At 36.9% G+C, this 15,574-nt stretch overlaps 1 protein-coding gene across 3 annotated transcripts in view; it reads left to right on the top strand.

Moving 5' to 3' along the window:
• Positions 1-15,574, top strand: part of BVES (blood vessel epicardial substance) — a 63,305-nt gene that overhangs the window by 16,824 nt on the left and 30,907 nt on the right. For all 3 annotated transcript variants that reach the window (XM_027853727.1, XM_027853734.1, XM_027853741.1), the window contains exon 6: positions 13,735-13,902. In XM_027853727.1, the coding sequence (XP_027709528.1) occupies positions 13,735-13,902 (168 nt within the window). The remainder of the gene's footprint in view (positions 1-13,734; positions 13,903-15,574) is intronic.

Genomic DNA, 15,574 nt, shown 5'->3' with positions numbered 1-15,574 from the left:
TCTGTGATTTCATCCATGTTGGTACTCTTTCCATCTTGTCATATTACCACAAAAAACTGTAAAGTATGAGATTTAGAAATGGCTGAGCTATGAGTGCGCTAAATCCCATGGGTCTTGAAATATGTATGGAACAGTGGGGTAGAACAGGATGGCATAATTCTTTATGCAGAGGTAACTGGGAAGAAAAGGTCAAGTAATGGGTGTTGGTGAAATTTTACATTTTTGTAACTTTACAGAAAAGAGTTTTTGAGGAAAACAGAGATTCAGAAACTGTCTCTGCTAAAGTCTCACCTTGGTGCCCTCACTGAGACTACCTCCAGTTCATCCTGTATATATCTTATTTGTATGTACATAGTTGTTTGCATATTATCTTCCCCATCAGACTGTGATTTCCTTGAGAATGAAGACTGTTTTTGTCTTTCTTTATATCCCTTGCCCTTAGCGTAGTGCTTGCCAGAGTAGGTCCTAAATAAATGTTAGCTGACTGACTTCCTACTCTTTCTGATAGCAAAGTAGTTAATTTAAATCTGCCCCTTCCCTTACCCTCCCAAAATAATTTGTTCCATTATCTTAAACCAGGGTGGGGAACCTACAGCCTCCAGGCTACATGTCAAAAAACCCATTTAGTCTAAAGGGCAGCACTTGAAGACCTAGAGGACCACATGTGGCCTCAAGGCTGCAGGTGCCCCCCTCCTGGCTTAAGCTATTTCTTCCTGGAAACTGAGAGTTAAAGAGATTTGATTCTTAAGAAAACACAGTGTAGTGAAGGATGGTAGTCTTGGCTTTTCCAGAGGCTTTGCTCAGCATGTCTCTGTAAAAAGTGCCTGGAGGGCTATTTCTCAGTGGACAAATGGATTATCTTTGATAATGATGATAATGGTGGTGGTGGTGGTGGTTATGGAAAAAGAACCTTTGAGATTTGCAAAATATTTATTATCACATGTTATCTCATTTAATCTTCAAAATAATCCTAGTAGGTAGGTACTATTATTATTTCCATTTTTTAGATGTGGAAACAGAGGCTCTGAGAGGTTAAGTGACTTCATAACTAATAAATGTCTGACTTGAAATTCGAACTTCAGTCTTCCTGACTCCCAGTCCAGGACTTTATCCCCTTTGCCATGCCTTAGAATTCTATAATTAGAAAAAGGAGTGGCTAATGTAAGCCCATGAGAGACATTATAGTTTTGTTGTTTCAAAAATTCTATTGCTGGCAATGCTCAAGAACAAAAATAGTCCTCAGATATCTCTGTCTGCCATTTGCCAGCTAGTCCACAGATGGTCAAGTCTGTGCATGTAGCCAGCTCTCTTTTACCTGTGCCAATAAAAGGAGGATTGAAATCCATGGATAATAATTCTTTCCCCCTCCATTTTAGCCATAAAATTGTAACCTTTTCCCCCCAGAGAACATTGTACAAGTATTTTATGACAAGCAGCATCACTCAGTGTTTGGATTTTCATTTCTTTTTGTTGCCTTTTAATTCATGTAGCACAGAGGTCAGAGTGCTGGGGTCAGGAGTACTGGGTTCAGATTTCACCTCAGAAACATATTGATTGCGCGATCCTGGGGAAGTCACTTAACCTCTCCTCCTCTTCAAAATGAAGATGTGATTCTTGCTCTTCCCATCCCAAGGTTCCTTAAAAGGAAAGTGCTTTGTTATTGTAACAATACACCACTGTGGTTGGATAGAACGTTGGACGTAAGAGTCAGGAAAACTTGATTTTGAATCCTGCCTTCCACATTTACTAGCAATGTAACCCTGATCAAGTCCAATCGACCCCTATCAGCTTCAGTTTTGTCATTCGTAAAATAATAATAGTACCTTCCTTACAGAATTGTGATGAGACTCCAAGGAAATAATATTTGTAAACATTCTGCAAACCATAAAGCACTCTAAAAATTAGCTATTAATGTAAACTTTATTATAAAAATGTAAAGGTTGTATTTGTTGTCATAAAAGACAAAAGAGAGATTGAACAAATATTAGGACTAGGAGGTGGAGAAAGTCAAATGGACAGGATGATTGTGACAGTTCACAGAGGATAAGATTTGGGGTAGCACTGCCAGAAATGCGATTTGTAATACTTGTGAGCGGTGTGTGTGTGTGTGTGTGTGTGTGTGTGTGTGTGTGTGTGTGTAAAACTGAGCAGTCTAATAACTTGGCTTTCTATTCTATCTCTTTCCCATGGAGCACATATGATTTGTTACGCAGCTGATTCCTAAAGTCACCAACAGGAGAGCACTAATCTCTTTGGGTGAAGGTCTCTCTGGCAGTGGAACTATTTTTTATGTAAATTGAGGTTTCTATAAAACTTTATATAAAAACTGCCCCCCCTGCTGTTGTTTTCTAGCAAAATCAACAGCTTGTTCTGTGGCCTGAAGGCTTGGAAACCAAAGCTTTATTGGCCCAAAGGGAGGTGGGGAATGGGGGAATTCTAGAAGAATGGATTTTTCCAAGGATAACAGCTTGCCTGCTTCTGTTCCATATTTGCCAAAAATTCAAACCCAGAGTAGAAGTGGTCTGGCTGATTTCACAGGCTGTCATGCTGGTAGGAAGTGGGTGAACTCTTAAGTTTTAACCAGAACTCACATAAAACAGGATCTTGATTTACAAAGGCAAAACTTCAAATTATGCAGTAAAGTTATTCCATCTGTTACTGGCCAGTTTCCAACCTTATATCTTTTAGTACCTAGTATACAGTTCCAGGCACCCTATGGGAATTCAATAAGTATTAAGAGAATGAATAAACCTTTTTCTCAGGACACACTCCCCTGTTGTTGGTGTATGTAATATGGCACCATGCCCAAAAAGATTAGGTAAATTTTCCACAGAACGAAGACAGCCAATACTTCCCGACTAAATAGAGTTCTGTAATTCCACCTCAAATTGTTGAGAAAAATTCCTTCTTTTTCTTGCTCCTTTCATGCTAGTATTTTTTTCATTTGTTGGCAAATCCACTTTCCTTTTTTTCCAGTGGCAAAGAGTCTGAGAACATATGTTTTTTTATGTCCAGACAAGCAAATAAGGAATGTTTTTCTCAAAATGTTAAGAATAAAGAAACTGTTGATGTGTGGGCCATGGGTGGCTTAAATAAGCTACAATCTTATTATGTTGGAAAGGGTGTGGGGTTGGGTTTAGAATCTAAAGTCAGGAGTTGATGCACTATTTGCCAGGCAGCCCCTCCCCTGGGCATGGGCCCAGGAGAAGAAGGTTGTGAAGGTTTACTGTAATTCCCAAACCAAAAGAAATCCTTGTGCTTCTAATTTGACACCATTATGAGCTATATTTCCTCAGCAGGAACTCAAATATGGCATTGAAGAGAGCCTCGCTAATTGGTCTGGAAGCAAATTTAGTCTACTGTAGCTTTGAAAATTCCTGGAATCTATTATAAAACTTTCATGTTTTATAGAAGTCTTTTGTCAGCTAACTGGTGAGACAGCTCTGCTTTTAGATAAAACTGCTCAGTTAGCAGAAATAAACCATTACCCACAAAATTGAATGACCTTAGTTATTATGCTTGTGACTAACCCCATATCAAAATAACCTCATGAGGAATAGAAAGAAATATTTATCTCTCGAATTTTGCAGACATATCTTACAGTAAAATCTCCTCATTCTGAATTCTACTTAACTCAAAATTTGTCATCAATTAAGGACTGAACTGAAATACCATTTGTGGTAAAGAAATTTAATAAGCAAATTAGTACAGAAGATTTCAAAGAAAATGTTTGACTCAACAAAGAGACTTGAGTTTTCAATTATTTTAAAACTCATATTCACATATAAACATAATTTATGAAATACAGTTCATTCTTGTCCATTAAAATAGTTCTGCTAAGTATCTCTTCTTGATAACACTCTTCTTTAGTTCTAGTTATTTAAATATATTTAAAAGTAATAAAAACATATTTCCTTAGAAGAATGCTCTTGTACTTAAGACCCTTTGCCTATTCAGTCCACATTATTTTTTACCAATTAATCAACAGTAGTAAGTCAACTTTCTTTTCAATCTGGTTCTATACTCTTAGAACCAAAATACCTAGCTAATTTTAAGTTTTAGAACTAGACAGGGCTAGAGGAAAGCTTTAAAAGGATATTTGTTGATGTGTTGTAAAGTCTGTAAATAAGAAGGTCTTAAACAACAACAAAAAAAATTAATCATTTTCCAAAAGGATACATGCAGTTTCTAGTTTTATCCATTTTTTTCTATTCTTTGATTCTTCAGATTAATAATCAAATTAATTCTAGGCTAGTCTTTTAGGCAAATAGTGCAGGAAGTGGAGATGTGTGTATGAGTGTGTATGAATGTATGTGTTATTACACGTCGATTGTTGCTGTTTGTCCTTCATTCTTGAAGAGGACCATGACATCAGGGAAGTGATGCCATGACATGCAAGTGAACTGGATTTAAGTGAGAGAGGGTTGTGCAGAGTCACCAGCCTCATTTTCTCTTCCTCTGGAGCCATCTGGGTCCAGTGGCAAAATATAGATCAGGATGACTGGAGATGGCCCTGGATGCAGTGGGAGATCTTGATCTTTTTAAGCTAAGGTCTTTAACGGGTCAGTTTACCAGACTTAATTGAACTTACTTTATAAGTAACAGATAATTCTAATACAAATGAATTGCTAATCTGTGCAATGGGGAAGTTTTTACACAGTTATGGAATTTGCAATTTGTAATTTTATCTGTATAAGGGAGCTCATTCCTTTATTGGACGATTCTATTCTTTGAAAGTTCTTTTTGACATCCAGACTGAATTTGTCTTTTTTACAACTTATATCCATTGATCTTAGTTCTGGCTTCCTGGGATCAGTCAGAAAGTGTCTATTCTACTTTCCATAGACCAGTCTTCAAATATTTGATTTTGACTATCATTGTCCCCATAAGTTTTGTCTTTTTCCAGGCTATTTGGCTCCATTTGCTTTGATTGCTCCTTACAAGCATGATCTTGAATCCTTCGCTCTCTTGGTTGATATCCTCAGGAAGCATTCTAGCTTTTTAGGATTCATCCTTCAATGTAGCACCTAGAATTAAAGACATTTCTCCAGATGTAGTCTGACCAGGGCAAAATACAACAGTACCATTCAGGACCATAGTCTTGGAGACTATGTCTCTCAGTATAATCTTGACTCATATTCAATTTGCATGCTACTAAATTCCCTAGATCTTTTTTTTTTTTTGTACATGCTGCTGTCTACTAGTTCCTCCTCCATTTTGTACTAACAACATTGTTTTTTTTTTGAACCCATAGTTAAGACTTTTTTTAATCCCTATTAAATTTTTACAAATAGATTTTCCTCAATATTTGCAGGTCAAGTCCTTTCTAGATCCTGCCTCTTTGAAACAATATATAAGCTACTCTTCCTACCTTTGTGGCAGTTATAAATTTAACAAGCATGGCATATATGTTTCATCTAAGTCATTAGTAAAAATGTCACAGTGCCAAGCACTCATACTTGGTATAGTCCACTGTAGAAATGTCAAACATGGGGCCTGCCACATTCCCAGCTATAGCTTAAACCCAATTAAAATGTAATTAGGAAATATTTAACAAAACAAACAAAAATACGATTAAATATAGATAACGTTAATTTGTAGTCTTCTAAGCCAATATGCATTCCACAGTGATCTTTAGTGGTCCTTGTTTCAATTTTAGCTTGATGACACTGTACTAGAGACCTTCTTCAAAGTGGACATTGAAATATTAATGACTTTTCTTTGAGTCTGACCATTCAACAAGTTTTGAATCCACTGCTTAGCACAGTGCCTGGCACATAGTAGGTAATTAATAAATGTTTATTGATTGATTAAATCCATCTAACTTTTCTTTTACTTAGCCTACAACTTTCTCTTTTTCACAAGAATAATGTGAGAGAAACTATTAAATGTTTTGCTAAAATCTAGTTATACTATTATTTGTAGCATTTCCCTTATCTACTCATCTACTACTTTTACCGAAAAAAAAAAAAAAAAGAAAATGTGCTTAATCTGGCATGACCTGTTTTTGATGAAACCATATAGTATGTATGTATAGTCCAGGGGTGGGGAACCTGTGGCCTCAAGGCCACATATGGCCCTCTAGGTCCTCAAGTGTGGACCTTTGACTGAATCCAAACTTCTCAGAACAAATCCCCTCAATAAAAGGATTTCTTCTGTAAAACTTGGACTCAATCAAAAGGCTGCACCCAAAGATCTAGAAGGCCACATGTGGTCTCAAGGCTACAGGTTCCCCACCCCTGGTATAGTCTATAGTGTTCACTACAGTTCTTTTTATGCCATTATTGCAGTTAAAAATAAAGTATGATGTGAGTTAAAATTAAGATAATGGTTGATTATTTTTCAGATATAAATTTATTTTTAAAACTATCATTGAACCCTTAGTATAAAATTCAGGGAAACTGTCCAAATATTGGTTGGTAGGATTTGTTCATTCATTCAGTAAATATTCAATACTTATTATATGCCAGGCACTGGGGATTTAGAAGTAAAAACAAAACTGCCTTCTGTAGGATACAATAAAAATGAAATGCAAATTTTAATACAAATTTATTTCAGAGGGAGGAGCTCTAGCAAGTTGGAGGGATCTGGAAAAGTCCTATGTAGGAGGTATGGCTTGAGTTCCATTTTGAGGAGAGCTCAGATACGCTAAGAAATAGAAGCAATGACAGACTGATTTCCAAGCATAGGAGAAAGTCTGCGCAATAAATAGCAAGGAGATAGAAGATAGAATGTCATGGCTAAGGGACACTGAGTAAGCCAATTTGTCTGAAACATAGAATGCATGAGGGGGAGTGATGGTCCCAGAAGAGTGAGTTGGATCTAGATTATGAAGGACTTTGAATACCAACTAGAGGAGTTTGTAGGTTATAATAGAGGCAATAGGGAGTCACTGAAACTTCTAGCATAGGGGACTGACTTAGTCAGATCTGCGTTTTAACAATGTTAATTTGGCAGTTTGTGGAAAAGGGATTGGAGGAGAAAGAGATGAGACAGAGACCATTTAAGATGCCAATTGCAGCAGTAAAGATATTTTTTTTTAGAGCCAGTTGTTTTCTAAATTATTTCCAACACCACCTTTTTTCTCATTTCTCTACTGCATATGAACAGCATTTTCTAGAGTGACTGACGATGACTTGTAGGACTGAGGGACATCTCTCGCTTACTTCAATTACCCTATTGCTTTTGTCACAATGGCTTGACTACTGGAGTTCAACCCTCATGTAGTTTGCCTGCTCTCTCCCTGTTAATGTCTACAAAGTCATCAATTGCTCATTTCCCCATCCTGCTATTTCTATAAGTCCTAAAGAGATCCCCTTTAGGACTTCATTCTATTCCTTATACATCAGGCCTTAGAGATGCTGATCATTTAGTCAGGAGGATTCAACTATCATCCGTATCAGTGGTATACAACAAATTGTTACAAGTCAACCTTTGGTAATTGTTTCAATAGAATTCTTATATATTTGCTTTTTAGCACTTCTACCTTTCTGTTTCCCCAACACTTGGCACAGTGCCTGGTTCGTAGTAGGCATTTAATAAGTGCTTGTCGATCGACTCTATTATGTATTTTTGTATTAATTTGTATATATGTACCTGTGGTAGCTAATACACTGAATGATAGAGTCAAGATCCTTTTGGACCTTGAAGAATGCCCAGAAAGTTACCAAACTGTATATACCTAGTTATATAGGCCTATATAGAAATCCAAGATAGAGGAAAAAGATCTATGTGTACAAATATATTTGTAGTAGTTCTTTTTCTGGTAGCCCCAAGTGGAAACTAAGTTGTTAGTTTTCTAACACATCTATTGGAATATGGCTAAACCTATTATAGTATAGAAATGTAGTGAAATATTGTTGTGCCATAAATGATGAAATGGACAGTTGTAGGAGAAATTAGAAAGATCTTTATGAACTGATGCAGGGTGAAGTGAGCAGAACTGCAACAGTTTATACAATGATGACATTATAGGGAAATATAACTTTGAAACACTTTAGAATTCTTCTCAACACAATAAACCACGAGTCCAAAAGAATAAAGACAAAACATGCTATTCACTTCCTGACAGAGATGATGACCTTTAAATGAAAAAAGAGACATGCATTTTCAGAAACAGCTAAATTCGGGAATTTGCTTTGCTTGACTATGCAACTATATATTGAGGGGCTTAAAATCTTTTTGCTAAATTGTCAGGAGGGGGCAGCTAGGTGGTGCAGTGAATAGAGCTCTGACCTTGGAGTCAGGAGGACCTGAGTTCAAATCCAGCTTCAGACACTTAACATTTACTAGCTGTGTGACCCTGGGCAAGTCACTTAACCCTGATTGCCTCAGCAAAAAAACAAAACAAAACAAAAAAAAATTGTCAGGAGGGAGCAGGGAGGACAGATTAATTTTAAAACTTGTTACTTGAAAAATAAAAATAATAAACTATATAAAAAACAAAGTATCTTGATAAACCAAAGCATTGGGTTGAATCTAATAAGATGAAATTCAATTAGAATAAATATAAAATGTTATTCCTAAGAATAGTTAGGAATAATTAAAAAATTAACTTCATAGGTACAAGATAAGGGAAGAATGCTTAGAAAGCAGTTGCTCTGAAAAAGATTGGGAGGAATGTTGTTAAGGGACTACAGAAACAATATGAGCCATCAGTATGATGTGGGGGCCAAAAAAGTTAATGAGATCTTGGGCTGGATTTAAAAAAGCATTAAAAAAAGGAAAAAGGGGGCACAGCCCCACTGCACTCTGCCTTTTTCAGACCTTATATTAAGTATTTTCTTCAGTTCTGAATGTTAGAGAAAGACAGTGATAAACAGGAGAATATCCCAAGGAGGGCAGCTAGGGCAGTGAAGGACCTTGAGTTCATATTGTAAGAGGATCAGTGAATAAACTTAACATGTTTAGCCTGTAAAGGAGAAGACTCAAAAGAGATATGGTCATTGTCTTCAAGTATTTGAAGGGCTCATGGAGAGAGGAAATATTAGACTTATTCTATTTGGTTCCAGAGGGCAGAATCAGAAACCATGGGTGGAAGAGGCAGAAGAAAATTTAGGTTTGATGTCAGGAAAAACTCCCTAACAATTTAAGCTGTCCCAAAGTGGAATGGGCTGCTCCAAGTGGTGGTGGTTTCCTCTTCTTTAGAGGTCTTTAATCAGAGGCTAGATGACCACTTGTCCAATATATTATAATGGGGATTCCTTTTGTGTTTGGGTTTAATTAGTTGATGAGATTCTTCTAACTCAGACTTTTTGCTTCTGTTCCATGACTTGCATTGATACCTTGCCAGCACACAAATATCGGTATTTAAAAAACCGGATCTTTGTTTCAGAGAGAAGCTTGGAGTCATTGAAATAACTGTGCACTTTCCCAAAGGCAATCTGTTCTGCTACCCTCCCAGTGCTCTGTTGTGGGTCCAGCTTACTCCCTATTTGTGTTACCTGTCTGTTACTATGTCCTCATAGACAAGCTCTTTGGGTAGCCCATCCACTGTAGTCTGGACAATAAGCATTCTTCATTCACTTTTATTTTTCTGTGTCGATAGATAGATAAACTGTATTCTCTTGACTAGTTATGGGTCTCATTAAGGAAATTCTATAGTATTCTAGGGCTTAATGTGTAATTATATCTGAAAACAGGAAAATCTAGAGAACTACAGTCATAGTTGATAGAGCATTGGACTTGAATTCAAAAAGACCTTGGTTTGGATTTCTTCTCAGACACTTATTAGCTCTCATTCCAGGTTAATCAGTTAATATCTTTGGGCTTCAGTTTCTTCACCTGTAAAATAAAGGAGTTTTTTTCAGAACTAAATCTCCGATCCTATGATTTCTAGAGAATCACTGTTCTATTTGGGCTGTGATCTGGACTTCCTTTGTAACAGTGCCAAATACCTTGATGAATATATATCTTCTCCTCCATGAGATTTTATAAGTGAGTTTGTATTCTAAACTGACATTGCCTTTGTTTGCTATATCTCTTAGTTTGACATGGAGATTTAATATTCACTGGATCAGGTGGTTTTTCAACTCTTTTCGTCTCTTCATTATGGCAATTATTGGCCACCACTTAAATTTCTTTAAGAAAAGGTTGTGATGTGTGTCAACATCCATTTTTCCATCTAGTTTTTTGGCACCAATGGCTCATTTAAATATGTTAGATGGGAAATGTTTTAGTTGTATGCCATCTCATTTTTTATTTTGATCTTTACAAATTAAAAGTCTGACTGTATAAGATTATAAGATCACATCTGATTTGAGAATGACTCCCATATCAGTAATAAATTTTTCCTGTCTGGTAAAGTATGTAACCAGTTTCATTATTTTGTGCTCTCGTGTTGGCCATATCTAGCACCTGCCAATTCTCTTCTTGAGAAAAAAAAGTATTCATGATATGTAGACATGAAACTTCTTGGTAGACTATAAGTTTTTAGCCTCTCTTATATGTTGCTACAAAACCAAATTTTCCATCTGCCATACCTTCCTTTGCATTGACATAACTGTATTTCAAGGTATATGTTTATTTCATTGGGAAAGTCTTCCTGAGTTCTCTGTAGAATTTCTCTACCTATTCATCCTCCTCAACAAGTGCTGGTACATAAGCTTTAGTTATTTTTCAAAGTATTTTGGTCTTTTGACAAATATTTATCATGAGCACTGAAATATAAGATGACCAAGTGTCCTGTGAGATTCTTGTTGCCAAGTCCATTATTTGTCTCTGTAAGGAGAACTTCTGAGCCATCTTTCCATTTAGCTGTAGCATCCTGTTTGTTTTCTGGTTTCATTCATGATGAAAGTGAAAGATTAATACATAGTATGTCCATTTATTTGTACAAGAATCTTACATTTAGAGTACCAAGAGCTAAATTAATGTTTGTAGGTGTTCTAAAGACTGCTTTAATTCTTAGTACCTTCTGCCCCCTTTCCTATAACTTTGTTAATGTCACTGTAGAAACAAAAGGAGACCACATAGGACTGGGGATCATTTATATTTTTTCTTTTTTTCATGGACTGCCACAGCCAAAGAATTCATCACCAAGTAGCCAGCCTACTTACCGAGTCCCTCCATACTTAGCTACTATATTCCTCCAAAAGTAGACATAGTAGGGGGCAGCTAGGTGGCACAATGGATAGAGCACCGGCCCTGGAGTCAGGAGAATCTGAGTTCAAATCCGGCCTCAGACACATAACACTCACTAGCTGTGTGACCCTGGGCAAGTCACTTACCCCCAACTGCCCTCACCAAAAGTAGACATAGTAGACATTGTCTGTTGCCAGGACTATACCTAAAGATTTTCCAGCTTGCTAGAACCTTGCTAGAGCAAGAGCCAAGGTTGCTGAAGAACCAGAGATATCTCCCATGTTGTGAAGAAGCTTTGGAGTAGGATTTTAGTGGAAGTTCTTGACATAGATGATACTTAATAGTCCTATGAAATGTTCTGGGCTAGTAGTCAGGAAATGGGTTAGACCAGGTGTGGGGAACCTGTGGCATCAAGACCACATGTGGCCCTCTAGGACCTCAAGTGTGGCTATTTGACTGAATCCAAACTTCACAGAACAAATCCCCTTAGTAAAAGGATGTTCTATAAAACTCAGACTCAGTCAAAAGGCCGCACCCAAGGACCTAGAAGGCCACATATGGCCTCAAGGCTGCAGGTTCTCCACCCCTGGTTAGATAGCTATTACAAACTAGCTTTGTGATTTATTCCTTTATTGTACTATCCCAGTTTCCATATCTTTAAAATTAGTATTACTATAAAATATAAATTAATATTGGAATTAATATTAAAATTGGCATGTGATACAACTAATTAGAATGTTGCTAACATGATTTCATAGATGAAGAAGAGTAGTACTGTTATTTAATACCATGGCTTTCCGTTGAAGAGTTTTGTGGAATCTTAAGACTCATTACATTCTTTTTTATGCTATTGATTTCTGCTTAAGGAGTACTTAAGCTTATCATGGTCATTCCTCATTCCTTTTTCTTGATTCTCAAGTCCAGGCACTTGGGTTCAGTTTCTCAATTTACTGTGCTGTAGTCCCAGTCACCTTAAACCTGCGCTGCTTGATTGACTGCCTGGCTTGGCATTAGGAGTCACCAACTGTGTTCCTACCAATGAGTAGAAGGGCCATCAGGTCTTAACCTACCACTACTGCCTCTGTGCCCCACAGATCCTTCGAACTGTCATATGACTTATTGATAATGTTATACTAAGGCCCCCTGGTCCTTGCCATCTGCCCAGATGTGGCGTGCCTAGGACTTCTGGATCTTTCCATCTGCCTTGTACCTAAACTTTCCTTTATATGTTATTTTCCCCTATTTGAGTATGAGTTTCTTAAAAGTAGGAGCTAGATTGTTTTCTTCAACACTTAGCACAGTGCCTAGCACAGGGGTGGAAAACCTGCAGCCTCAAGGCCACATGTGGCCCTCTAAGTCCTCAAGTGTGGCCCTTTGACTGAATCCAGACTTCACAGACCAAATCCCCTGCCCCTGCCCTAGAACACAGTAAATGCTTAAATTCACTCATTCATCAAATCACAGCTTTACTATTTACTCTATGACCATAGACAAGTCAACCTATCAGGGCCTCAATGAATTTGAGAGGTTGGATTAGATTAACTCCAAAAATCTCTTTTTTAATCTTTCATTGAATCCATTATTTCCCTTGCAAAAAGTTAAGTCTTCCAACTTGCTAACTATCAATTATTTAGGAGTACAAGTGTCCAGAGAAGAAGGAGAGAAAACTGTTTCACTTTTATCTTTCCATAAAAATCCATATATTTCAAAGGGGCCAGTGATATGTTTATATTATTTTGGGTTTTTTGAAATTAATAGTAGATAAGGTAGCATTTCTGAAATTCTTTCTGGAGGCCCAGAATTTAATTTTACATGATTGGTGGGCATGCCTTTTCTTGGAAATACTTAAGTTTTCTTTCTTTTTTCTATGATCAAGTTTAAAGAGAAGGTCTGGGTTTTTTAGCTCTTATCTCCCAGTTTGTTAGAGTTACTGTTGTGACTGGTCCTGGTGGGTCACCCAAAAAGTAAAAAACAAATAAATAAATAAAAAGCTAGTTCTCTACCCTTTCTTCCCTACTGCTGCCCATAGCAGAGGGCCACTCACTAGCCATACTTTTCCTTTGGCAATCAGCCCTGGGATATCAAATTAATTCACACAAGAGCCAGTTAGAAATGGAAGAATTTACTAAGCTAACCTAGTTCATTCATCTATTTCCTGCTTTGAGAAACTTGCTTCTGTCTCTTTAAACTTTTCTCTGAAGAGCAGTTGCCTATAAATCATCCTTGCACCAGGAATATCAATTCACCACAGGTCTCTGACCAACTGATTGGCTACTTATGATGAGTGTATTGAACAACCTTGATCTATACTGAGATATCCTGTGAGGCTCTCCCTCCAACCCTTGGTATTTCGCCCTTGTTCTGTTTACAAGATATCTCAAATGTGAAAGATGTTACACAGATCTCCGTGAAGTTGCTTTTATTTAACTGAACAATTGCTTTTGGATTGTTTAATACATCTTATTTTCATTTTATATACACAGGAGGGGACCTGTGTGTTGTGAACCTTTTTTGAATTAATTGAACTGATTGAATAAATAATTGTTACAATAATAATTTCTGTTAAATAATCCCATTTCTCCATTCCTCTAGTGTGAAATAATCACAAATCTGTTCATTTTTTTCCCCTTTGCATGTTTGTACCTTTTCCAGGTCACCATTGTTGCTGATGATACCTGTAGATTCTTGTGCTGGTCAAGAGAGAGATTAACTTTTTTTCTGGAATCAGAACCATTCCTTTATGAAATATTTAGATACCTTATTGGGAAGGATATCACAAATAAGTTATACTCTTTGAATGATCCCACATTAAATGATAAGGTAAGTCACAGTATTTCGGAAAATGTACCTTGAAGGTTCAACCTGTAGTCTTTTGTGTTTTTTTCTTTTGTAAACAGACACACACACATACACACACACACATACACACTGAAGTTTTATACTTTATACAATATGAGTTCCCAACAGTTCACTGAACATCTATACTGATACCTATAATGGCAAGAAAATAACTCTGGGTTCTCAAAACCTGTCAGCTGAAAATAAACTTTGGAAGGACCTACCAAGCTGAAAAGGCTTCGGATATGGACTTTGTGATGACCTGTATGTCTTTTGCCTAAGGATTAGCCAGGCAAAGTTCCAAGAGGTTCATCACCAGAAGGTGAGCCAACAAGTGGTGAATGTGTTTGGCCACAGCAACTTACTAAATCATTTGCTAACGCATAGAAGGATTGCAATCTGCACGGCTAGTGGGGAATACCCACACCAATGAAATCATAGATTTTTGGATTAGTGAAATATGTTCATAAATATCATATATATTTTGGATCTTTGTGAATGGAATCATACTTAGATGTTTTAAGAAAATCTGAACTGAAGCATTTTGTAATTATGATATTTGTCATTACTTAATAAGGTTGGAAATGTGAGGCTAACATTATAAACGCTTGTGATTTACTTCTAAATCAGGGCCCCCAACTTGGAGGGAGGGTATTTACAATAAAAAGCCACAGGGAGCAGAAGGGAGATGTTCCAGTGATTTCCAGTATTTCAATTCAGACAGTTTCCAGCCCCATCCACTTCCCCACCATGGATATCCATCCACAGTCTTTCTGCCAGAAGGGAGCTTGTCATTATCTGTTTTTTGTCCACACTCATCTTATCCACATCTGTATAAAGTCTGTATCTAAGCTTGTGATTATTTATTCCATTGGGGAAAATGTTACCTTAGCAACCAAATCACTAACAGTCCATTTCTTTTGCAGATATTGGTTATCATTGAATTACTTCCTTGCTAAACCCTACAGTTGTACAACCTCTTTAGGCCAACCTGATCTTTAAAAGCAGTTAACCTTTCCCTCCACCCTTGAAACATCTTAAAACACAATTTGAACACATAAGATAGTTTGTATAAAACAGGAGTATGCCATTGTTTCCTCATAGCATTATAAATAATAACCTTCTTTTTCTATTTTATGAATTTGGGTTTTCACAGACTAGAATTTCTCATGGTAAGGTACATCAAAATTATATTGAGAATACCCCCTCCCATATTTTTTGCTCTTGTTAACTTGTTTTAGATTGGTGTACAAATGACTTTATTTGTTTTTTATGGTATTCCTAATAGGTCTCTTAGTACTGACTTGCTTACTCTTGCATTTTTGTTTTGATCCTGAATATGGGACTGCACTGTAAACCTGCCACCAATGATAATAGAGTAATGCAGCTAGTATATATTTCATAGCTAAATAGTATTGCCAAAAAGTACATGCATCTCCCAAAGTGAATAGTTTACTTCTAATAGCATTTCTTTAAAAACATTAGCCAGCAGCCAGCAAGTATCTATTAAGCACCTTTCTGGGCCAGGTACTATGCTAGGTGCTGGTTATACAAAGATAAAAGTGATTCTCTACTCTTGAGGATTTTAAAATCTAGCTGGGAAAGATTGTGTGTGTGTGTGTGTGTGTGTGTGTGTGTGTGTGTGTGTGTGTGT

Source organism: Vombatus ursinus, unplaced genomic scaffold (genome assembly GCF_900497805.2).
Source record: "Vombatus ursinus unplaced genomic scaffold, bare-nosed wombat genome assembly UNPS02000582.1, whole genome shotgun sequence".
Lineage (NCBI taxonomy): Eukaryota > Metazoa > Chordata > Mammalia > Diprotodontia > Vombatidae > Vombatus > Vombatus ursinus.
This window is presented reverse-complemented; position numbering and strand designations above follow the sequence as displayed.